At 50.5% G+C, this 23,177-nt stretch overlaps 1 protein-coding gene across 1 annotated transcript; it reads left to right on the forward strand.

Annotated features, from left to right (window-relative positions):
• Positions 1-457: 457 nt before the first annotated feature.
• Positions 458-23,070, forward strand: TRAIP (TRAF interacting protein). Its single transcript, XM_013951983.2, has 15 exons — positions 458-791; positions 2,687-2,744; positions 4,008-4,091; positions 8,248-8,287; positions 10,930-11,057; positions 13,849-13,943; positions 14,532-14,645; positions 15,616-15,703; positions 17,170-17,259; positions 17,482-17,570; positions 18,312-18,467; positions 18,668-18,716; positions 19,269-19,394; positions 19,974-20,024; positions 21,543-23,070. Exons 1-15 carry the CDS (start codon positions 694-696, stop codon positions 21,672-21,674), a joined length of 1,398 nt encoding a protein of 465 aa, XP_013807437.2. The 5' UTR covers positions 458-693; the 3' UTR covers positions 21,675-23,070.
• The last annotated feature ends 107 nt before the right edge of the window (positions 23,071-23,177 follow it).

A 23,177-nucleotide genomic window follows, 5' to 3' on the forward strand; every position in this document is an offset into this window, starting at 1 on the left:
GCTCCCCCGCGGGAGCTCCGCCCCCCGCCTTGGCCACGCCCCCAAGCGGTGGTGCGGGGCCCGCGCTAGCCCCCAGAGGTCACTTCCGGGCCGGGCCGGAAGCGGTGCCCGCGCGGGCGGATTTGAACTGCGCCGCGGCGTGCGGCCGCCTCGGAGGACTGCGCCGCCGCCCGGGCCTCTTCGGGTGCTGCCCTCCGCTCTGGGGCCGGCTGCCGGGCCCCCTTCTCCCTCACCGTCCTCCGGTACCGGCTACCTTCCTTCCCGCCCCACCACGCTGTCCGGTACCGGCAGCCTCCCCTAGGCTCACTCCTCCGGTGCTAGGTGCCAAGCGCCCTCCCCCACCCCCCAAGTCTCCCAGTACTGGGCGCCTAGCCCTTCCCCTATCCCCCCCGGCTTCCCATCCCGGGAGCCCTCCCGGCACCCTCCGCTCCGGTGCTGAGCCCCCGCCGCCCCCTTCTCCGGTACCGGGCCCCCTCCCTGGCGCCTCTCTCCTTTACCGGGTGCTCAGTCCCCCTCCCTCTGCTGCAGGAGACCTCTTACCTTCCCCTCCGGTACCGGGTGTTGAGTCGTGCCCCCTCCCCACCGCAGTTCTCTGGTGCCGGCACCCTTCCTGGTGCTCCTTGTTCCCCCCCCCTTGCCCTGCCGGTGTGCCCTCCGCTTGCCAGCTGCGCCGGGCCCCACACAGCTCCCACCATGCCCATCCGGGCCCACTGCACCATCTGCTCCGACTTCTTCGACAACCAGCGGGATGTGGCAGCCGTGCCCTGCGGTCACACCTTCCACCAGGCCTGGTGAGCGCTGCGGGGGGTGCCGTGGTGGCCGCGCACCGTCTGCCGTGCTGCCATCCTGCTGGACAGCTTCACTGGAGTGTGGCCCTGCGCTTGGCGTTGTCCCCAGCCCTGCCCATGGGGAGCAGGGAACTCATCTGCATCCTCACCTGCAGGGGAACCCCGCCATCAGCTTCAGAGCCAGGGTGTAGGCTTCTTGCTTTCTCTCAGGCTGGATGAGTTGGTTTGGGATGAAATCCTGGCCCTCTAACTCTGCATTTGGGGGATAAGGGCGGTGGACAGGCAAGTCAAAGATCCCTGTTACAAAAGTGGTTTTTGAGGGTGTCGAAAGGGGAGAAGGGTGTTTCCCTTTGATGTGATGGCTATTCTACCTTCCCCAGTTAGTCCAGCCACTCTGTGGGGTGGCTGCTCGGTGGCCCGGGGTAGCTGTCCGCAGTGGAGCACTTGCAGTGATGCAGCTCCGTCCCTGCAAAGCCCATCTCGGGTGTGCTGGGGGGATGATGGGTTCCCCCTTTGCAGTGCTACCCCCAGTGAGCCAGGTTCCCCCATCCCTCCTGGTGTGTTGTGCCCCTCCCAGGTAAGGTGGTAGCTGGATTCGTATCACCTGTGTGCTAACCCTGATAACACATACAGCCTTTCCTCCTAGCAGCCCCTCCTGCACGTTTCAGAGAAGATCCTGCTCTTCTAATCAGGCTTTTCTGTCCAAGTTGCTCTCCTATGCTTAAGGAGGCTTTGGAGTTTTACCATGCTTCTGGTATCTTCTGTGACCTCCTTTTCCCACAGCTCTGATTTGGTTCTTGAGAGCGCTCTCTGTCTCTAATAGAAGCAGAGGCTCTGACTCCTTTGGAAGCCATAGTGTCAACTCTTTAGCTTTGCTGCAGAGATTTACTAGAGTAAATGAAGCTGCAGAGTCTTGGACTCAGCTGTGTTGTCACTCCTCTGCCTGTGGTCTCCCTTCTCCAAGAGGGATGGTGCCAGCAGATTGCTCCTACACAGTATGTTTATCTGTGCGCTCTCTGGAAGGAGCAGTGTTAGATTACGAGTGAAGCCTCCCAGGCAATTTCATGCTTTTGCTGGAACTGTTTTGCAAGTGTGTTTGTGTTGGAAGGAAATGGTTCTTCTGCGGAAATAAATTCTGTGTGGTGAGGAAGTGCGCATTTGCTTTTCTCTCCAGTTAACTAACTTGGAGAGGGACCATCGCTTGCAGGTGTGATGGTCACTTCTTAACCAAAGGCACAGCTATGGCTCATTCTTATCTACAAATCAACAGAGGAGGGAGAGCGAGCATCCAAGCTCAATCTACCAGATCCAAATTGTTACCTTGCTCCAAAAATAAATCATTCCAAGTGTGATGTGAAGGCTTGGTTGTGAAATGCATTAGTAGCTCTCCTGGGGAGCCCCAAAGGCTTGTATTCATCTCCTCTGAGAAGAGACTGGCCCAATCTCCCTCACTCTGATGCATGGTGGCAATGAGCATGTTTGATGCCAGGTGGCACCCTTTGGAGTTGGCTGAACTGGGAACCTCTCAGCTGTCATATCCTGATATAGCAGCTCTTGTACTGCTCTGTGTGTCAATCCATCCACTCCTGTGAAGCTACTGTTGTTCAAGGACTTTCTTGCTGGGAGATCTGAGCTGTGTAAAAATTCTGCCCTGGTAAAGAGAGAAGCTTGCACGCTAAATTCAGCTGGGAATTGTCTCCAAGATGAAGGTGGAGTGCGTGTGCTGGAACATGTAGTTCCCATTAGCTGCACCTCTGGACTAAATGTTTGCATTTCTGTTTTTAACTTATAAACAGGAGATGCAGCTTTCTGTCTCTTGGTGAGTTGCTGGGGTGGCCCTTGGGAGCAGTGCTCCTGGATTGTAAGGATTCACCATATGTTTTCTTTTCCTTCCTCAGTCTCATTCAGTGGTTTGATACAGCACCAAGCCGGACTTGTCCTCAGTGCAGAATCCAGGTAAAGCTATCACCTATGTACACCTCTATATGTCTACGACGTGATACTCTGCAAATGGCATTGAAGAGCTGTGGGCAAGGATCATTGATGGCATGAAGTGGAGGGAACTTTGTCACTTGTGGTCTTCACTGAAAATATCTCCCCGAAGGCTTAGGGATTGGACTCCCACCAATGACCCTTCTGATCAGAGGGAGTGGTTTCCGAGGGTGCCCTGCTGCTGTCTGTGTTGTAGCTGCTCTGCAAAGAGCCTTTGGGATTTTATGGCTTTTATTTGAGTAAATTAAGTATCAGCATAATGAAAAGAAAGGGCTGAGAGGAATTAATCAGGACCTCAGACTTGCAGTGCTGGGTTACCCTTCTTGGTACCGTTAGGTAAGGAGCCCATTCTATTGGGCATGATTCTTATAGCTGAGTCCTTGCTTTGGACCACTCAGCTCCTAGTCAGGGAAAACAAAAGCTGGGAGAGATGGATGCTCTTTGCTTTTGAGATGGGAAACTAAGGCTTGGGTATCCAGTGGCTTAATCAGGAACTGAACTTCTTTGGAGACCTTTGTATTCTCAACCTTGATGTCACTAGTAGGTCTTGGCTTGAAGTGGCTGCAGATGTTGGCTTATGCTAAGGTGTAGGTTTTTAGCCAACTGTAGCTTGGGCTTATTCTGTGTTCATGTTTCTTTCTTCCTCTCAAGGTCTTGGCCCTTGTTCCTTCCCTGACTTGTTGATTCCCTCTGTTCTTCACTGCCTCTTACATCTCTGGGTTACCATGGAGTTATCGCGAAATAACATCTTATGTAGCAGTAACTATGCAATTAGCTGGTGTCATGACTGTATATAATACTTAAAACACAAAGCTGTAACTGCATGGGGGAGGTGTGGAGAGCTATCAAATTCAATTACAGCACCTTCTGCCTGCAGAAAGCAGCACGTACTTCTGTCTTAGGATTTGGCATCATGTTAGCTCAGCGTCAGCTGCTTGGGCCTTAGCTGCCAGAGAACAGACTGCACTTGATTCAGAAGTGCCTGAATCTTTCTGTTACAAGTTCAGGAGCTTGGCTGGAGTCAAGATCCCAAGGCTGGGTAGGGGTGTGCTGCTGTGCTGATGAGTGAAAGCAGAGTATTGTCCGTAATGATGTCAACTGTGAGATCTGACTTGCCTTTTGTGGTCTTGTGACAAGGTGGTACCTCCTTCCTCTGCAGTTGTTTTCCATATCAGCTGTGTTTCCATATCTGTGCCCCTAAACCTCTTTCATGTCTCCTGTGTTTAGGTCAGCAAAAGACACATCATCAATAAGCTGTTCTTTGATGTTGCCCTGGAGGAGCAGACAGCACTGGATGCAGAGAGCTTACAGGTATATTGACTGGGTTCTTCTGCTGTATGACACTTCATGCAAGCAGCTCGGGAGCACGGCCTAGGTTGCCAGTCTGTTGCCAATAGCTGCTTCCTGAGCTGGTGCTCGCTGGGCCGTGCTCACATTTCAGACATGAAGCAGATCTGTCTCCCGTCTGTCTCTGTTTTCTATCTTGGTCCTCACCCAGTCTGACCTCTGTTCTAAGGAAGTCTCCATGTGATGGTTCAGAGTTATCCCTGATTTGATCTCAGACGGAGACTTGAGAAGTCTCTTCAGCTTCATTGCTCTTCCTTATGGTTCTCACCTTGCCTGGAAGTCTCCTGAAGCAGCATCAAATAAGTACCCAACTGCTTCTGTTCCCTTGGGTCCTGAAGCTCCCGTCAGTGGTTGTGGGGGAGATGAGGATACAGAGCTTTCCTGAAAGGCAGGAGAAGTCAGTGAACTGCTGCAGGTGTCCGTGGCTCTGTTGTGTGTGAGTCTTGTTAACCGCTCTGGACAGAAGGGGTTGTCGGGGAAAGCACTGTGTGCTCACTTCTGTGCAGGGAAGATCATTTGCATGTAGTAGTAAGAAAGCAGGGCAGGGTGATCATAAGGTCTAGGTTTCCCAAGAGGAATTAGAAAATGGACTGTCTGAACCTGTACTGGCCAGGGGAGGGGACAGTGCTGACATGGGATCGCCGTGGGGATCCTGGCTGGAGGTGGGGTGCTGGGTAACATTCTACAAGTGCCACCCTTAGGTATAAGGCTCTGCTGGGGATGAAAAGGGGTTAATACAGGGTGGTTGCTCTGTATGCTCCTCCTGAGTTCATATGGATGAAGTATGGCTCCTTGTGTGCTGGAGTTAACTGTTCCAAAAAAAAAAAAAAAAAATCAAGCTGACCTTGGTATAATGGGACGCTTGTACCCTCTTGTGTTTAGAAGCAGCATGTGCAGCAATTACCATAATTAGCATCGTCATGGCAACTGCTATATGTATATCATATGTTTTTAAAATAAAGCAAGCCAGACTGTAATGTCAGTAGCGAACTGTCATCCTCGAAGACCATTAATAAGGAAAATGAAGGCCAAAGCGTGCGTGCACAGAGGAAATGGAAAAAGCATCTTTGAGCACTTGTGGAAGCCGTATGCCTGAGATACAAAGCACAATGGCTTAGAGCAGATAAATGTTGCCTTTAGTGTGTATTCAGATCTGTTCCCACAATAGAAGAGTGACTCAGAAATGGGTTGACTGGAGAAAATTTCCCTAGGAACGTTTTCTGTTCCCCCTCATCTCCACCTCAGGATCTAAGATGGGTTCCCTCAGCCTTCCCCTCTGTGCAGGCTGTGCTGAAGAACTGCTCCCTTGCTCATGGGCAAGACTGTGGGGTTACTCTTGACCAAAGCGCTTGTGCTCCTGAAGAGTTTGTTTTGTTTTTAATCAGAACAACATCTAGCCCTAAGTGTGCAACTTTCTAATTAGGAAACTGAGGTCACTATTTAATGGGAAAGAACCAAATATCTTCTTTGTAGATTAGCCTAATTAGTTTGTAATTGTACTTACTGTCACATGTCCTGCTCTGTGTCACTGCTCGGCCAAAGCTGGTCTGTGACCAGTTCAGTCTTGCGTGCTGCCTCGTTCTTAGACGACAAGGAACACCTTAAGAGCATGAATGACTCCTGTGGTGAGATTAAAACTCCATCTACACTGGTGTTCTCTCAGTGATGGGGTATCTGCTTCTGGCTTGGGGAAGAGTTCAGCCAAGAAAGCACATAGTGGGCCTTACCCAGATCCTTGAATGCTAGGAAAGGAATTGGCAACTTCCTGAGCCAGAAGTGATTTCATTTGAAAAAGTCCCCAAATCCAGCATTTCTCTCCTTCCACAGCCTGTCCCTCAAAGTGCCTGGCCACAGTGTGGTACTTAGTTCTGCAAGCATTGGAGCTGTATCTGTGCAGCCTGTAGATGTCCCAAAATGAACATTTGGCCTCCTGCCTTGAAAGGGTTGGACTGGGGGAAAGGAGTGTGCTTTGACATGCCAGAAAGCTGTGCATAGAGTGGCCTGCTTGTCTTCTGGGGGAGACGAGCCTGGGATGCTCCTCTGAGAACCAGTGTGGTGCATGCAATTATAAGAGGTTTGAAAAACTACATACTCATCTGAAACATCTTCTTGTTGATGCAGAATTATTTAAATTATCTTTCAGATAATAATTCTCTTTCCACTTTCGCTTCTGCTCTGAAATGTTTTGGGTCAAAAGAGTGCTGGCACTACTCTGCTTCCCACTCCCAGGCATCTGTTTTAACTAAAACACTGAAGGCATCTCGGTTCCCTGGAGTAGCTGTGGGCTACAGGTTGAATGCTGTTTTGACATCTCTCTTTTGGGAAGCTTTTCTTCGTGCTGAGCCTGGATTTGACCTGTATTGCTCTTAAACATGGTCCTCACTGATCAGAATAATCTCCATGTGGCTGTTCCAAGAGCAGGAGAGGAGTTGGTTTCAGGGTCTAACACCACAGTGAAGCTTGTCTGGAATCTGATGCTTCCAGTCGCTTGTGACCTATGGAGCTGAGAGCCTTTCTTGCAAAGGCAATGAGGAGACTTTGGCTTGTTCAGCCTGGCAAAAAGGAGGTAGGAGGAGGAGGATTCCTGCTGATAGTTTTACCAGGGAGGGTAGAAACCTGGGAGGACAGCTGTCTGTGCTCAGGATATACTCATCTGATCTTGCAAAAATGTTGTCTTGTAATTCAGTCTGGCAGAGGGAAGAGAGCTTCTATCCATCAGAGCAGTGAAATTGGAAGCAGCCTTTAGTAGCAGTGGTGGAGGATGAGGGATTTCAGTTTAAGTTGATGAATGAAGTAATGTTACATAGCTGCTTGCAGTAGCCCAGGATTTCTTTCCTATCATGCTAATTAGCACATCTTGTGAGTTCACGAATCGTTCCCGAATAGGGCTCTGAGGAAGCTACTTCAGAATACTTCCTGCAGCAGAGTTAATTCCACCATCAGCCCTCCAACTATTGTTGCCCCGGGGGCAAATCCAAGTCAGCTCTGCTAGGCTTTACGTTTAGTCCCTTCTGCTGTACGGGAGCTTTAGATCCTATATTCTACTTCCTGCTGTTATTGTCACTAGCAGGCGTTCTGGTCCTGTCAGATCTGCGGTCACTGGTACTGCTATTCTCAGACTGGATTTGCATGCAGCGTTTCAGGTTGCACAGATTTGTGTGCTCTGCCTCAGTATTTGTTGGCATTTTATTGTGGTTTTATTCCACTGCAGTTCCTGCCTGACTTGTTCTGTGCTTTCCTCTGCAGCTCTCTGTAACGCAGCTTTTCAAGTCATCTTCTGCGTTTTTCTCATCGTCTTTCATGTATTTTTCTCCAGGGAAAGATTTAATTTTTTTGACTCTCTTTCTGACTTCTCTATGTTTCCTTTGGCTCTTTGCCAGTGTTCACAAGTCATATTATTTCAGTATCTGTAATTTAAACTGCGTGGTATTTGCTCCCTCTTTCTGATCCTTAATGAAGATGTTAGAAACATCTGATCTTCCCCAGCCCCATGTGGTGTTCATGAGATGTTATGCTGCCTCAGTTTGGCATGGATTCATTTATCAGTGATCTGTTTATGGCCATTCAAGCTAGCTGTCAGCTCACATCAGCATCCAGAACTGCAGTGATTTGGTGTCCAACAGAATGCGAGTTAGTATGCTTTGTTACCTTTTCAGATGTTTGAACATGCCCTCATTTCCCCCACCTGCACCCAATTTAAAAGCACCACAGCAACTAGATTAATTGCTCCTAACCCTCAATCCAGTTAGTCTGGCAACATCCCTGCCTTATTGCCTTGTTTAGGTAAAACGTTATAAAAATTCTTCCTGTCTGATTTCCTGTGTTTCCCTGAGAGCCTTCCAAAATTATTCAGCTAAAACAAGATGACTGACAGCGTGAGAAACACAAGGTTGACAAGGCTAAGATGAGACTGGGATCTTCTCTGCTCCCCCTGAAGAATGCCAGTTGGAGGTGCTCTTTGCGTTCCTGTGATAATGCTTGTTTGTAACTTGGTGCTTGCTGTTACTGCATTCTGTTCTTAGCACCTGGTCAGTGCAAATGGGCTGCTGTGACTGTCAAGGTATGGTGAAAGCTTCTCTGCAGGATGTTTCCTAATCGGGCTCTCTGTGTTGCCTTTCAGAATGAACTGGACAAGACGAAGGCTCAGCTCTCCATGAAAGGTGAGTGCCAGCTGCCTGCAGGGGATCGGCAGCCCGCGATCAGCGGGTCTGGGCTCTGTCTGTGTTAGGTGCTTTGTCCGGACCTGAAAGACCTGTATACAGAGCCTGCCTCCCTCTGAAACTGAGGGCATGATGCTGGCTGGAACTGCTTTGCTGGAGCAGCTTCTTGCGGAGCTTTTTCTGACAAGAACCCCTCCTAAAGCTATACAAAAGCCTCCATGGCAGACCCAGGGTTCAGAGCCTGGCACAGCTGTCCAGTAACTGAGGTGCCCTCCGCAAGTGTATCCTAATTGCGAGCTATATAAGTGCAGCACAGCTATTGCTGGAGCAGGCTTGCTGAAAGCAGAACCCGTGGTCTGCTCACTGGGAAACACAGCTGCGGATGGCAACTGCTCATTACTTCTAATGGATGAGGGGGTAAATCTGGAGCCCAAGCAGCGGTGGGAAGACTTTGGGCTTGTCTGACTGTTGCAGTGCCACATGTGTTGCTCCAAGAGCAGACGGAGTTCAGTGTGTGCACTTCCATTTTCTCATTTTTAATTTTAGAGGATGTTTGAGGGAGGCAGGAAAAGCAAAAGCCCTGGAGACTTGTCGATGGGTTTTAAGCATCTTCTGTAGGCAGCCTGTCATCAGAACATGAGTCATGAGCAGCGAAAGGAAAATGTCAGTCTGAGTGACAGAAATCCAAAGACATGCACTAGCAGAAGGAAAAAATTCTTTAAAGGATGCTGGGGGCTCACTCACGCCCCAAGAGTCGTCTTTCCTCTGCCTTCCCTGCAAGCACGAGACAGACATGAATAGCCAGTAGATTGAGGATTCAATCCTTAGCCTAAGAGCAGAATTGGACAGTCTGCACGTCTCTATTCTGAGGCCTGTTTTCCTGCCAGCTCGACTGAGTTTAGGGACTTGGTAGAGAGCCAGATCTTCTGGGGAAAGTGGCTGGGATTCTTGCTAGGATTTTATCCAAGAAAAACTGCCTGAAGGCCTGCTCATCTTCTCGGCTCCTGGTGAGTAGAGGTTGGATTTGACATTCCCTGTCCCATTCTGTTCTTTTCATGCTGGAAGCAAGAAGCTCCTTCCCACCTCCTGCCTCCTTTGCTGTGGGCACTCTGCTCTCTGGTGGTTCTTGTGTATAAATTCTTCACTTAAAGATATTTCCTGCTCTGTAGAGTAGCTGTAATTGCCAGTCTCTGATCAGCTTGCAAATGGCTCTAGAGGTATGGAGCTCCGTGCAGACCTAGTAGGCACTGTGGGAGGTGCTTTGAATAGCTGAAAACTCCCTCCTGCAGCACGGGAAGGTTTCACTCCTGCTACCCACCTCTGGGCAGCTGGAAACTGGAGGAGGGGGAAGCCCTAACTCTTCTGGTGAGTGTGGGGTCCTTGCATCCCAGGGGAGCATCTGCAGGCTGTACTGCCTCAGGTGAGGAAGGGCTATTCAGATCGGTGGAGAAAAATGCTTTACAAAGACAGAAATCCTTGCTTCCACAGCCACTTCCTCTAGCTACCTATGTGCCTTTGCTAGTATATGTTCCTCCTTTTCTTCCCCAGTCCTACCTGGCTCTTCTACTGTCTGATCCAGCAGTCAAGCTGCACTGCTGTTTTTGCTTCTATGGGACATGGTGGCACAATTTGAAACTGGATTGCTTGGAAGGAGAAATAGCTTCTGGAAAGGTGCTGAGTTGCTGTCCAGTATTGTCAGACAGACTGAAGCCATAGAGGATTTTTAGCAAAGGCGGAAGATGCTGAGCTGAGGACTTTCCTCAGCACTCTTAGACCAAGGGATTGCTGCTTTTTGCCATGGCACGACGTATTTCAGCTCTCCGGTGATGCTGGGTGTACTCTCTTTAGGTCCATCAGCTCCTGATACTGGTTGTCACTTTGTCAGCTCTTCTTCCCATCTTGCCAAAACAAACCGAATCTGGTGTTACTTTCCCACCCTTCTCTTTGGTGGTCCAAGGCATGTGCCTTGTTCCTGGATCATCTGCGTGGCAGGGAAAGGGGTAACTGAAGCTTGGGCTTTGTGACCTGCAAAAAGTGGGACCTCTCAAGAATCCGTTTCAGCCGCTGCGTGTCCTTTGGTGTTCCCAACACGTAGCGGAGGTCTGTGTTACTGCCTCGTGCCCTCTGCGCTGTGGGGAGGGAAGTGGCAGCAGCATAATGATGCAGCAGCGTGGTTGCTGTGCGCATAGGCACAGTGTCACCGTACGCAGCTGCCCCAACAGCCCTCCGAAGTGCTTGCCACCGTGTAAGGCTCCGTGTGGAGAGAACAGGCTCAGCTCTCGAGCTGTGATGGCTCAGTTTAACTTGAGAAAACAGCTCTCCCTGGGCAAGCTTTGCTTTGAGAGCATGCAAGAGTTAAGATGCACCAGCTTAATGCTAGCAGGGCTGGCATAGGAAAGCTATTAAAGGGAACTTGTTATCTTTGCTGGAGGAAATCTTGAAGCCTGCTGGCAGTGGGAGAAACAATTGCTCAGCTCAGACCCTGTTGCTGACGGCACTTAGGGAAATGGCTCTCTACAGGAATGGCTGAGCCCTAGCAAGCTGGAGCCTGGGACAACAAGCAGTGTTTGTTGTGATAGTGCCCTTGTTCGTGGGGCTGCTGAAGTTTGGGTTGCTGGGCCATGACTCCTTTTCTTTTCCAGAGAAAGAGAAGCGGGAATGCCAAGCCGTCATGGATGGGCTGAGGGACACTCTGGATGTGCGCAACGCCACAATAGAGTCGCTCCAGAAGGTGCTGGGAGAGACGGAGATGCTGTGTTCCTCTCTGAAGGTACCTTTCTCACCCCCCGCGGAGACTCTGGCTCTATCCATTGCTCGGTTGGTGTTAGTTCTGTTCAAGTTCTGCACAGGCCCTGCTGATGCAGAGACCAGATGGCTTGGTGCTGGTGGGAGTTTAGGTCCGGTGCCCTGAGACTCCTGTCACCTTGATCTCTCTGAATGCCAGGAAGGCAGCAGAGCTGCAGTTAGGTTTTCATTTTGGCTTTATTAATCCAAAGCAAGTGGTGTCACTGGTCTCTGGAGGTAGGGAATGCGCTTTGCGCTCCAGGTGATTCAGAGGCATGAAAGCCAGGTGTGTGGCTGGTTCACAAATGGCTGTGTGCTTAAGGGCAGAGGTGGGGGAGAGATGCCAGCCCAACCTGGGGGAAGCTGGCTGAGCCTTGCTAATGAAGCATCAGCACTGTTCATAAAGGTACCAGCATGAACTGAGTGTGGGAATCAGCCCCAGTGCCCCATTGCAGAAACACTGGCTCCCTGCGGTAGAATGTTCTTCTGAAATGGGTTTAGGCCGAGCGGGATTCAAGGAAAATTAGCTTCGTGGTTTGATTGGAGAGGAAATCAAACGGAAATATATGGTGGGGGAGCTTCAGCTGAGTGGGATTTGATCCAGCTAACTCTCCTGTCTCTGTTCTGTTGCTAGGGCTTTCCTTTGGTTAGGTTAGTAATGTGTGATGTCCAGGGATCAAATATTCCTGTAGGGTTTCAGTGTGCAGTGACTCAGTGCGTAGTCATGTATGGTGCATAAACAGCAAGTGTGGTGGTGGGGTGGGGTAAGTGCAAGATCCACTTCGTTGGGATGTCTTCATTGGGATGTGAGCAGAGTGACTTTGCCTTGGCAGAGGGCTGGGCTGTCTCCACTGTGTGATGAAGATGAGGCTGGCTGTGACAAGCAGACAGACTTTGGCCAGGTGGGATTGCAAGCTGCGAACTGAAAGGGAGAGTAGAGGTGAACTGCATTTTCCAAGATCTCTTCCCTTTGGAAGAGGGGTCTCCCTTGACCTGCAAGGCCCCATGGCCAGCAGGAGAGCTTGTAGATGGATCATATGGATCTGTGCTTACTTGCTATATGCCATGTCCAAAATGACTGGGCTCTTCCAGGGAGGAACCAGTCCAGTAGGTCTCCCTGATGCTAGCAATGTGATGCTGTCGCAGGGCAGAAGGGGACATACGGTGAGGGATTAATGCCGCACAGGTCTTGCCATGGGCTAGCACAAGCTTTTTTGCCTGACCATGGGATTATATCCAAGCTGCTTGGTTGTAAAGGCAGCCTGAGTCTGGGTCACGCATGAGATGCTTTTGGCATCCCAGGTGTACCAGTGGCAGGATAGTCTGTGTTTACTAGTGCTTCCTACTCCTGCAAAAACAACCGTGAAAGTAGAAGCTGGTGCTTGCTGCTCAGTTCAAGGACACTCTGCTCGGCTTTCCTGCCAGGCATTCTAGAAGGAGGCTCTGTGGTTGCATTGCCTGTTACAAAACCCTCTGTGTATGCTCAAGTTCTTTTAATAAAAGCTGGGCAGGACAGAAGGGTTAGGGACCTGGCGGTGTCTTCTGTGGTGCACAGGGTTCCCTAGCTGAATGCCAAGCAAAGTCTAATACTGCATCATATAAAGATTAAAGCACTAAACTTCTGCAGTACAGATGCAGGCTTACCTAGCTGTGGCACAGGTCATGGTCACAAGCTGCGAGCCATTCCTGTTGTCTGCTAGTGCTGTTGTTGCTGCTGAACCTCTGGAGTGAGAGTTAGCTGCTGTGTTTCAGATAGTGGCATCCCTAGCTTCATGCCAGCCTGGCACAAAACACTGCTTGTGGGGTCTGACATGGGGAGAGCTTTGGCTAGGAACAAGCAAAGGTGGGCTCTGCTGAAGCAAGAGTAACATGTGAGTCAGGAATGCTGTCCCTCTGCAAAGTCCTAGTAGTTTCACACCTCTCTGGTTTCTTTGGCAGGAAGCAGATAAAATCCTTTAACTTCTATATGAAAGAGAGCTTAACATTAGACCTTAAGAGGCTTAAGTCTTTGGCCAGCCTTCTCCCTGGAGTCAGCATTGTGTTAAAACCGGGCCCAGAACCTTTTGAAGCTTGTGTGCTAGGTGACTGGGCGCACACACACCTAGACAACACAGCTATGTCGAAAGGGTGCTAATTCAGGGCAGCTTTCTCACGCTCTCTGCCAAATGCAGATTTGTGTTTTTTCTGTTCAGCTGAGGTTCACTCTTGATGCTGCCTGTTACTGGAGAGCCTAGAAAGGTGATGCCTGCAATAGATCTGGAGCTTCTGCAGGCTGGGTGAGGAGAGCACCCAGGTGGGTGTCCTCTTTGGGTGAGACCTCCTAGAAGAGACCAGTGCAGCATTTCTATTTATGCTGTTAGCAGTTAATGGCTAGGATAACTAGGAGGCTAAAGCAAAGGGCTGAGCCATATATGCAGGAGAACGCAGTAGCAAGATTTATTTGCCTTGGACTACCTTGCTGTTGAAAAACAAATTGTCACTGAGGACAGAGTAATGCACAACCCCACAAATGCTCCCGGCAGAAAGGAGGATACAACACAGTTTCAATGCCAGACTCAGCTTGTGATTAGTGCTGAGACCCTGCTGTGCTCGCAAGGAGCAGAGCTAGGGGTGCAGCAGGGAGGGAGCTCAAATCTCTAATCCTGGGCTGCTGAGGTGGTGATAGTGTTGAGAGCCAATGTATGCTCCCAGCTGCCCGCAGTGCGCATAAGCCAGGATGTTTCTCTAACAATCCCTGGAGCCTTTCTAACGGTCTGTGCGCACTTGCTTCTCTGCAGAAACAGATGAAATTCCTGGAACAGCAGCAGGAGGATAACAGAAGTTCAAAGGAGGAGGCCCGCCGTCTGCGGAACAAACTGAGAACCATGGAGCGGTGAGATCCCAGGCTCTCCCTGGGTTTTGCAGGCTGGGCTGCATGCTTCTCCCCTCCTCAGAGAGGGAGCGAGAAGTCCTGCTGTGTCTGCTGCATCATCCAGCTCCATGTGCTGAGATTGCTGGGTCTTTTTATGCTGCAAGACTGGAAACTGCTGCATTAGCAGGCCTGCCCCTGCTGGTCCTGCCTGTCCGTGTTCTTGCCACTGCTTCCTTTCCAGACAGTCGTTTTCCCTAAATAGCAGTGAGGCATGGTACTGTTTGCAGACTGGCTTCATCTCTAGTACTCCCAGCATGGCCCTGTGCAATGTGTGTTACCAGAGAGGACACTGGGGCAGAGCCTGAATCCCAGCCCAGGTACCCAGTCAGCCGCAGGGAGAGAGGTCCCAAGCGCTCTGTGTGTGTGTGTGTGTGTGTGTGTGTGTGTGTATGTATGGCTGCCCCATCTCTGGTCAGTCCATATCCCCTACCACATTCAGCCTGCCTGCAGCAGGAGTTTTGACTGCACAAGCTCATGGGAGGAATGAGGACTCCAGTTCCTTTCCCAGTCTGTTTGTGACTCATGAGCGGAGGGGGGTATCGTTTGCAGGATCGAACTGTTGCTTCAGAGCCAGCGCCCCGAAGTGGAGGAGATGATCCGAGAGATGGGAGTTGGGCAGGCAGCAGTGGAACAGCTTGCAGTCTACTGTGTTTCACTGAAAAAGTAGGTGCTACAGGCTTGGCAAAGCCAGCTTGTGCCATCCTGAATGTGCACGGAGAGAACTCCATTTGCTGAGTACTGGCAGGCACACGTGCTTTGTGGGGCCCTTGCTGCCTGTTTGGACCTCCACTGGGCTTTGACTGACAAGTCCTGGGGACCTAGATTGGAGCTTGCCACACTGAACTGTTCCCGTTGTCACTGCAGTGACACATATGTCACCATGGGAACGGTCTCCAGAGTTGTCAGTGCACCTAGGAGGTGATTATTATTCCCTCAGTTCTCCTCTGCTCATGCCTGGGGGAAAATGAGTGGATGAGGGGCTCGGAGTTGTGCCCTGTGCTGCATCGTGCTGGGCAGCTGTGGCCTGAAGCGCTCTGTGTGCCCTCTGATCACTGGAAGCTAAATCTGCTGTGCTGCCATCCCCTACCTGGAAATCCATCTGGTCCTGCTGGGCAAAACCACAGCTTCTTTGGGTCCGTTCTGATGGCAGCTGAATAATTGTAGCTTTGATACAAAGCTGTAATGAGGCAAGTGTCCCTGTGGCGTAATTGGGGAATGAACGTGCATGGCCAATAGTGTGAAGTCTCTGAAAGGTCACTTAAAGCAAAGTCCTCCGTTTGCTCTCAGTGTGGAGGCTGCTCTGTCTGTCCATCCCTCTTCCATTGGCAACTGAAATATCTTTGGATTCGGTTTCTGTTTTGCTGTTGAGCTCTGTTCATGTCCTTCCACGTGCTTGGGCATGATATCCTTTGCAGGTTAATTTTTTTTTCCCCAGTGTAGTGGTATGCTTGACACACTGCCGGTCAGTGATTCACTCAGCTCTGTTCCTTGAAGAGCTTTTTGTGTTCTGGATTTTATTCAGTGGTTTTGCAGTTGCAGAGCTTCAAAACAAGGGTCTTGGGTTGTCTCTGAGAAGTTCTAACTCAGTCCTCTTGCATGAGCAGCACGTGACTCTGTTGTGGTCTTTTTTCAGGGAATATGAAAACTTGAAGGAGGCTCGGAAGATATCTAGTGAGATGGCAGAGAAGCTGAAGAAGGAGGTGTTTTCTGTCAGTAGCAAGGTAAAAGGAAAGGGTGAGAGTCACAAGGGTGGCACTGATCTGAAGATCCCATTCCACAGCCGTTATCTAAGCCCTCTGCAGTGACTCCCTTCCCTCACTGAGCACTACTCAAGTGCTGTGGGTGACGTGGAAGTGTCAGACTGGTTTTTTTGGGTCAGGGTGTGATGCTTAGTGAGTGAGCAGCTCTGGGGCTGTTGTCAGGAGTGCAGTCTCTGGGGACCCTGGCACGGCAGCATGTGCAGAGCCAGGCTGAGTTTGGCAGGGAGCTTGGACTTGAACACAGCACCACACAGGCACTCAGCTGCTTCCTCCGGGCTCCAGAAGCAGTACTGCCTTTGTTTTGTCAAACAGCTGAGCGTGATGCTGGTCTTAGGCAGGAGAGAGTCCAGAGTGTGGTGAGGACATGCAGGTGGCTCTGCCCAGAGCCTCCCAGGGCTGATTCTGCTCAGAGCTGTGAAGGTCTGCTGGACTTGGAGCTGACCTGATGCAAAGCTTGGAGCTGCTGATGTGTCTCTATTGCTGTGCTCCCCCTGCTCCAGGCCTTGCTGCGATCTGTTCATTCAGGTCAGGAATCACTTTCTGTAAGTTTTGGCTGCAAGTCCCCCCAAAGAGCATGTGCATGGCTCTGCTTTCTGAGGCACAGATAGCTCTGGTATCCCCTGGGGCATGCCTGAGTCCAGGCTCATGAAGTGAGAGAATCTGGGTGGATTTGCTTTCTTTTTGTTACCCAGCTATAGCTGCTGCAGTGCCCTCAAAAGCAATGGAGAAGGAGGATCTCTTCAGACTGCCCTGCAGCTCCCCAAGCAACTTAACACCTTAAATGAGGTGCTGCTGCAGGAACTGGCCTGTTTCTGGCTGGACCATTGCCACATTGCAGTCACTAGCTTGGGGTCAGCAGGACACGAGTTGGTACAGTTAGAGCTCTGGACTCTGTTACCTTGGCTGATGGAGAGCTGACTCTGGGCCAGCCCACAAGGTGATGGTAGTCTCCTGACCTCACTTGAAGTCCCTGATGTGGTACCAGACCAGCTTGAACACCTGGCTTGTGTTGTGCTTCCCTGCTGAATCAGGCTTGTCCATGCACAACGGTGGTCCAGCCTGTGTTCGTAGTTCCTTTAACTTGGTATGTCCAAAGTCCTGCTGGAGTTCAGAATGCAGCCACCCAGCGTTAGACCATGGAAAAGCTGTCACCATTAGGCATAAATGCTTGGAAAATACTATATGAAGGTTTGTGTTAGGCAAGCAGCCTTGGAGATCCCTCTGCAGGCAGCTTGAGGAAAGGGCTGGCTATGAACTGCTTGGAGATAGGAAAGATTGGTCAGGGACAGTGCCACAGGAAAATTGAGCCCTGAAACAGGGGAAGGTAGAGTGTGCTGCAGTGTACTTGTTCTTGGAGGGGATCAGTGGTTTTCCTTACCTGTGCGTTGTAACCAGCCCTCTGCTCCTGGGGGGTGCTTATTCTGCAGCTGCAGAAAACAGTCTCAGAGTTGGAGAAGACAAAGGAGGAGCTAAAAAGCACCCAGAAGGATCTGAAGAATGCAGATAAGGAGATCTTGGTGAGAACATCATTCCTCAGTCTGCAGTAACTGGCAGTTGGCCATGGCCTGCAGCTGCAAAGCCAGGAGTCATGCTGCTATTTGCTCAGCTTACCTAGCCCCCTGTCTCCTTTTATCTGACCCACCTCTGAGCTCCACCTGATGCTGGACTATGGAAGAGGCAAGAGTATCTGCTACAAAATTTCTTCTTATTTCACTGTCTGCTTTCCTTCCTCCCTCCAGAGTTTGAAGAAGAAGATAGAAATCCTGCAGGATACTCTGAAAGTGCCATCTGTAACCAGAGAGACACTGAGCCGACTAGTCTTTGAAAGGTTAGTGAAGTGCATCCTCAGGTACAGACAGGTCCAAAGCAAGAGTTGACAGTTTAACTAGGTAGTGGCTGGGGAGGCAGAGATACACTAGTCTGGCAGGCATCACAGTAGCGCAGTCGTCTTGCTTCTTGTATCCTGTTTTTTCTCCTGTTGCTGACAAGGTGGTGTCTGGTTTACCTGGAAGTGTGTATTTTGGAAGGTTTGGGTCAGAAAGGGATGGAAGAAAGGACTAGATTTTGACAAACTCTGCTGCCATGTCCTGCCAGGGAAGCTGCTGTTCTGGTGGCCTCACACTCATGCCTCAGAGTTGGCCTTCCAGGGAGCGTGCCCTGGAGTTTGGGGACCAGAGAGCTTTGCCAGGCAGAGGAACCCAGCCTGATGGAGGCTTGGCCTGAAAAACAGCATCCTTTGCATTTTTATCAAGCCCTTCCTTTCTGGGAGCCTGCGTTGTCACCCCAGTACGGCAAGCTGGCTTGTGTATACTGAGCAGCAGTGCACCAATGCCTTTCCTTGGTGCTGCTGCTGCACATGCTGCTCAATAGTGAACGCTAGTTTGGGACATTGACTATAAACTCTTGGCTTTGGATTGTACTTTTGGGGACTTGTACAGCAGGATGGGGTCTGATCTTGCTCCCACTGTTGTCTTGTAACTAAGTAGTGTAACTTATACCTCTGTCTTCCTCATCTGTTGGCTGGCAGCCGGTGGCCTCCTGACAGCTGATGCTTTGTATGTCCTCGCAGCCCCACTCCCGTGGAACTGCGGCACCCAAAGCTCCATCGCCCAGCCCACAGCGATGAGATCAATCTAGATGCCACTTTTGATGTGGATACCCCTGAACATCAGCCTTGCAGATCTCTTTCCAGCCCTGCGAAAAGACAGAAGCTGGATAAAAAGCCGTGAGTTTTCTCTCCTCTTTCTGCTTCTAAATGAGATCAAAGTCTCTGCTCCTTGGAAGCTGCTGTGTGAGATCAGATAGCTCTCCAGCTGCCTGATATCGCGCTACAAGTTTCATCGTTATTTGCTTGGCCTTGTCTGTCCTTGCCAGCTCTGCTTGGACAGTAAATCTCTGCTGATTTGCTCCTTGGGTCTCTTACAGGCCTCCTGTGGTAAATCTGTCAAAGAAAGCTCTGAAGGAAACAGTGGAGGTAAAAGGACTAATTTTGTTTTCTGTATCACCTCTTCAATTATGCTGTTAATAGGCTTGAGAAACAGACTGACTCGGCCACATAGAAGATGCTGCGACCATAGACTGGCCCATCTGTAGAACCACTGTACATGCTTCGAAATGCTTTGCTTGACTGTCTCCTAGAAACATTTTATTGCTGTGTCAGAGGCGCCTCCTGGCCTCCTTCTGGCCAGGAGAAGGAGGATGGGGACCTGTGTGCTTCTTGCAGATTATTCCATCTCAGATGTGCTTGGCAAATGCACAACGTGGGTCTGATCACATGGGTCATGGGGTCTGCCAAGGGGGCTGGTCTCCCAGGCTTGCTGGGCGCACATGCTTCCTCCTAGGCACTGCTCTTCCTAGTAGTGAGCCCCGGTGGGAGGTTTGAAGCTTCACTTCTCTGGCTTGAGCTGTGATATGGGAGTAACTGTTACCCTAAGTAGCTGTCTGCATCATTAATGCTGCCTGTACATGAATTAAAGTCACCAGATTGTGCTGGTCACAGGGCTTTCCTCTTTATTTTGTGGGACAGAACTGGGCAGATGACTTGGAGGATGAGGCTCTTAAAGGACTCCTGCCAGCATTTATCAGGAACTCTGCTCTCTTGAAGAAGACATCCTCGGGTAGCTTGCTGGGTCCCCACAAGCATGTGGGCACTGTGAGTATGACTGTCTAGTTGGTGAGCTTGTCAAGGGCTGGTACTGTACACCTCTGTCCTGAAGTGACCCTAATGGAAGACGTGAATGAGGCTTTTATCTTGCCAAATACAGTGTGTGGAAAATAAATCTTGGGGTGTGACTTGGCTACTTCCCACTCCTGCAGAGCTCCAGGGATGACAGATGCTCGTTCCCTATCTGGCAGCAGATTAAATGACCCTCCATGCCCTGTTCCTCCACCTCCCTGGAGCTTTGGGTGTTTTCCTTGTATGCCTCAGTCGCAGGCACAAAATCCTAAGTCTTGCTGCTCCCTGGAAGGCTCAGCTTGCTTCAGAAGGTGCCCAAGATACCTAAACTCTACTCATACCCTTGGGTGTGTGGGGTGTTTTTTTTGTTTTTGCTTTTTGTTTTTTCTGCCCCTCGGGTGAGGACATAGTACAAGTGTTTGAGTGTTTCCAAGTGCTTGTAACCCCTTTGCAGATCTGTGGTCTGCTAGGCTCCCCTGCTTCCCGTTAACCAACATGGATAGGTAGCCAAGGCTCTGTCATGCTGCTCCAGACACATTTATTTCTCTTTCCTAGGTGAGAGTGGGGTACGATGGCTTGGGAGGCAGAACGAAGTTCATACAGCCTGTATCCTTTCCTACAGCCTGCACAGCAGTCGCATCTGTGGGGAAACCTCTGCTCTGCTGCTCTTGTTCTGTCCCAGCCATTTGTTGAATGGGGCTGGGCTCCCCAAATTGGGGCTGGGACCCTCAAGTAACCATCAGATTTTGCTGCACTCGCTCTGGGAGTGAGCCTGAAGGTACTTGATGCCTTCGAGCCCACACTTAAACCCAATGAGAACATTATCAGTAGATATTTGTTCAGAGGAACACATCAACTAGAAATCAGTATGCTCTGCGGGGGCTGCCTACACCCTTGGGGGTCTGTGGAGCAGCAGCTTAGTGCAGCGTCTTCCCAGCCGCATGCCTGCCAGGCAGCACAGCCCACAGCTTCATTCCCGCAGGACATTACTGTTCGGCTGTGCCTCTCCTGGTGGCAACCCTGCAGCAGGTGAGGAGCAGCTGAGCTGAGCTCACCCAGAGGAGGGGAGCCAGCTGTCCTGACCCCCTCTCCCCAACACAGGAGCTGTGTCCCCGTAGGCTGCCCCCTCAGCCTGGCTTCCCCAGCAGTACCTGGGGGCTAGCTCGCTGTCAGAGGCGTGTGTGTTGAACTTACTGCTCTGGCGCTGTTCTAGGTCCTGGTGCTGTTTTGCAGTGTTTTTGCCCTTTGTAGAGAACCAGGAGGCTGAAACAAAGGAAGTGATCAATCATAAGCCATGACCACCTTGGGAAGCCTTGGGTTTCTATAGCCACATCCTTGCTGTGGCGGCCCAGAGGTCTCCCACTGGTTGTGGGAGCCCACTGGGTTGAGCCAGGTTTCTGGGGCCAAATGTGCCCAGTTGCTCCCGTGCTGCCAGCCTGGGATGTAATGGAGAAGCTGGATGGCCATTGCAGTGCTGCTTCTCACACAGGGCTGGTGGAGGAGCACCTCATTTCTAAGCCCGAGTGCTCTGCAGGGTGCTGGTTTGTATAATGCTGCTGTTCTGTTAGCATGAGCTGCATCTTTGGTGCTGCAGATGGTGACTGGCCAGGAGCTTTTCCAGTTCAGTGATGTTTTTTTTGCCACTTTTGTCTCTGAAGAGGATCTGTAAAGGTGTGATGTGGCTTAAAGACTCGCTGCTCTAAGAGCAGCTCTGTGCTGTGGAAGGCCACAGGTTCTGGCTGCTGTGACTTTCCCAGCACAGTGTGCTCACTCTCAAACCCAGCGTAGATCTTGAAATACAACGCTCTGATGGAGATGCTTAGACACTGGGTTTTTCTTTTATTTATTTTTTATTATTATTATTATTTTTTTAATGCTAAGGGATGACATGGAAGTGGAAAGCGTTCCTTGGCTTGTGGGACTGGAGTATGTCCAAGCTCTGCTGCTGTGGGTAGGGAGCCAAGTCCAGGCCCTGTTTGTCCTGCCGGGAGCTCTTCTTTCTCTGGGTGGGAACATATTGCTGGGCCCCAGTTCTGTGATCCTGGCTCATCTGGAGCAGGTACTAGATTGCTTCTTTTTTTTCCTGGGCCTCGGTCTTACTTTCCTTGACAGTTTTACCTTCAGACAAACCTAACAGAAATCCGTCCGATAGCAGTGAGGAGCAAAAGGAAGAATGTCTCCAGGCCAGTGTCTGCTGCTCCTTCAGTATCTTCCTCCAGCAGCAGCCAAGTCAAACTAGACAGCTTCCTGCAGTGAGATGCCAGGTCTTTCCTGGGAGCTGGTCAGCAAGGAGGATGGAGAGCACTTGCCCAGAGCCTGGGTGCAAAGCTGTGTGCAGCCACTGCCATGCAGAGGGGCTAGTGTTGTTTGCGAAGCCCCAATGCTGCGTAGTGGATGAGACAAGCTGCCCTGGGAAGAATCCTGGCATTGTAGCAAGCCAACAGGAGGCCAAGCCTCTGGTTAGGGTTTGGACTGGTTTACCCCTCTTTTATCCAAGTATGTTTCTTCTCCCTTTGCTGCAGAATAAACAGGGATTTTTCTTATTGTTTGGCCTGCTCAGAGCTCTGCAGTTGCTACTGCTATTGGGGTCTCTGACTTAAGGTTGAAGAGTGCTCCTTGAATGCAGCTGCAAGCTAAAAATGCAGGGAGAGTATCTCAGATATCCATCTGGAGCCTCCAGGGCAGCATTTAGGAGCAAGAGCAGAGAGAAGAGACCTGGACCAGCTCTATACCTGCTGCAAATAAAGAAAAGACTTCCTGCAGGAAGAAGCGTGGTTCTTGATTTCCAAGATGAGTTTCTCTTCCTAAATGAATACAGAGTTCAGACAAGCAATCTGCTCCTTTCCCTCCATCATCCTTGGCACCTTCGGAGGAGGCCAGGGACTGCTTTGCGAGGTGGTGGGGATTGCTGTCCTCTTCCAAGTGTGTGGTTTCAGCCAAGGGAACATGCACAGGGCAAAGCAGGCCCTGGTCTGTATTGCTGTAGAGTGGCTGTATGTTCGTTATCAAATTAATTGCCTTCCCTCCGTTGCAGGCCTGGGTTGGGGAGAACTGCAGACAAGCTTGGGGATGTTCTGCCTTGCCCTGGTTCGGGACATGGAAGTCCACTGTGCTTTTCTAGACTTGTGACTTTGTGCACTAAATGACTGGCTTGGGGAGGGGTGTGTGTTGGGGGTGATCCCTCTGCCCCATTTGGGAATGGGGAGATCGGTGTACTGCTGTGACCTCTGTTCTTGGCAGATGTTGGTGTGGAATGTTTTTGTATGATTTCATTTTTAAGTGAGACTGTAGGGGCTTTCTTCTTTTGAAACTGGTCTGCCTAGTGATTTGAGGGTTGGAAAAACTACAGCCTGAAGTTCTGGAGCTTGGCTCCCTTCAGGAGAAGGGGAGACTGATGGGACTGAAGTTGAACCTGTCTGGTGTTCCCTAGCTGGAGACAGAGACAGGAGCTTCCTAGTACCCTCTCGCCCTGTGGCTGTAGCAGATGTAGTAGAGCCATTTGAGCTGGGCACGGAAATGACTGTTGAGGTACCATGCTAGAAAATCCTGTACCCTATAAATCTGTGATGTTTCTGATTTCCAGCTGCTGCAGGCTGGAAGCCTCAATACCTGTGTTGGCTAAAATGTCTTTAAGGAATAAAATATACTACTTTGCACACTTGTTAACAGAACTGGCTTCTATGCATTTTGCCTCCCTATTGCAGCTCAGGTTTGAGAGCCTGACTTGGGTCCCGAGAGTGATGGTTATGGTGCTGGGTG

The sequence above is a fragment of the Apteryx mantelli genome, chromosome 12 (genome assembly GCF_036417845.1).
Source record: "Apteryx mantelli isolate bAptMan1 chromosome 12, bAptMan1.hap1, whole genome shotgun sequence".
NCBI lineage: Eukaryota > Metazoa > Chordata > Aves > Apterygiformes > Apterygidae > Apteryx > Apteryx mantelli.

Bases quoted from the DNA above. Each gene is read 5' to 3' on its own strand.
- TRAIP (XM_013951983.2), top strand. From the start codon at position 694: ATGCCCATCCGGGCCCACTGCACCATCTGCTCCGACTTCTTCGACAAC. The intron at 792-2,686 runs GTGAGCGCTGCG...TTCCTTCCTCAG, and splicing joins CACACCTTCCACCAGGCCTG to TCTCATTCAGTGGTTTGATA. The intron at 14,646-15,615 runs GTAGGTGCTACA...GTCTTTTTTCAG, and splicing joins TACTGTGTTTCACTGAAAAA to GGAATATGAAAACTTGAAGG.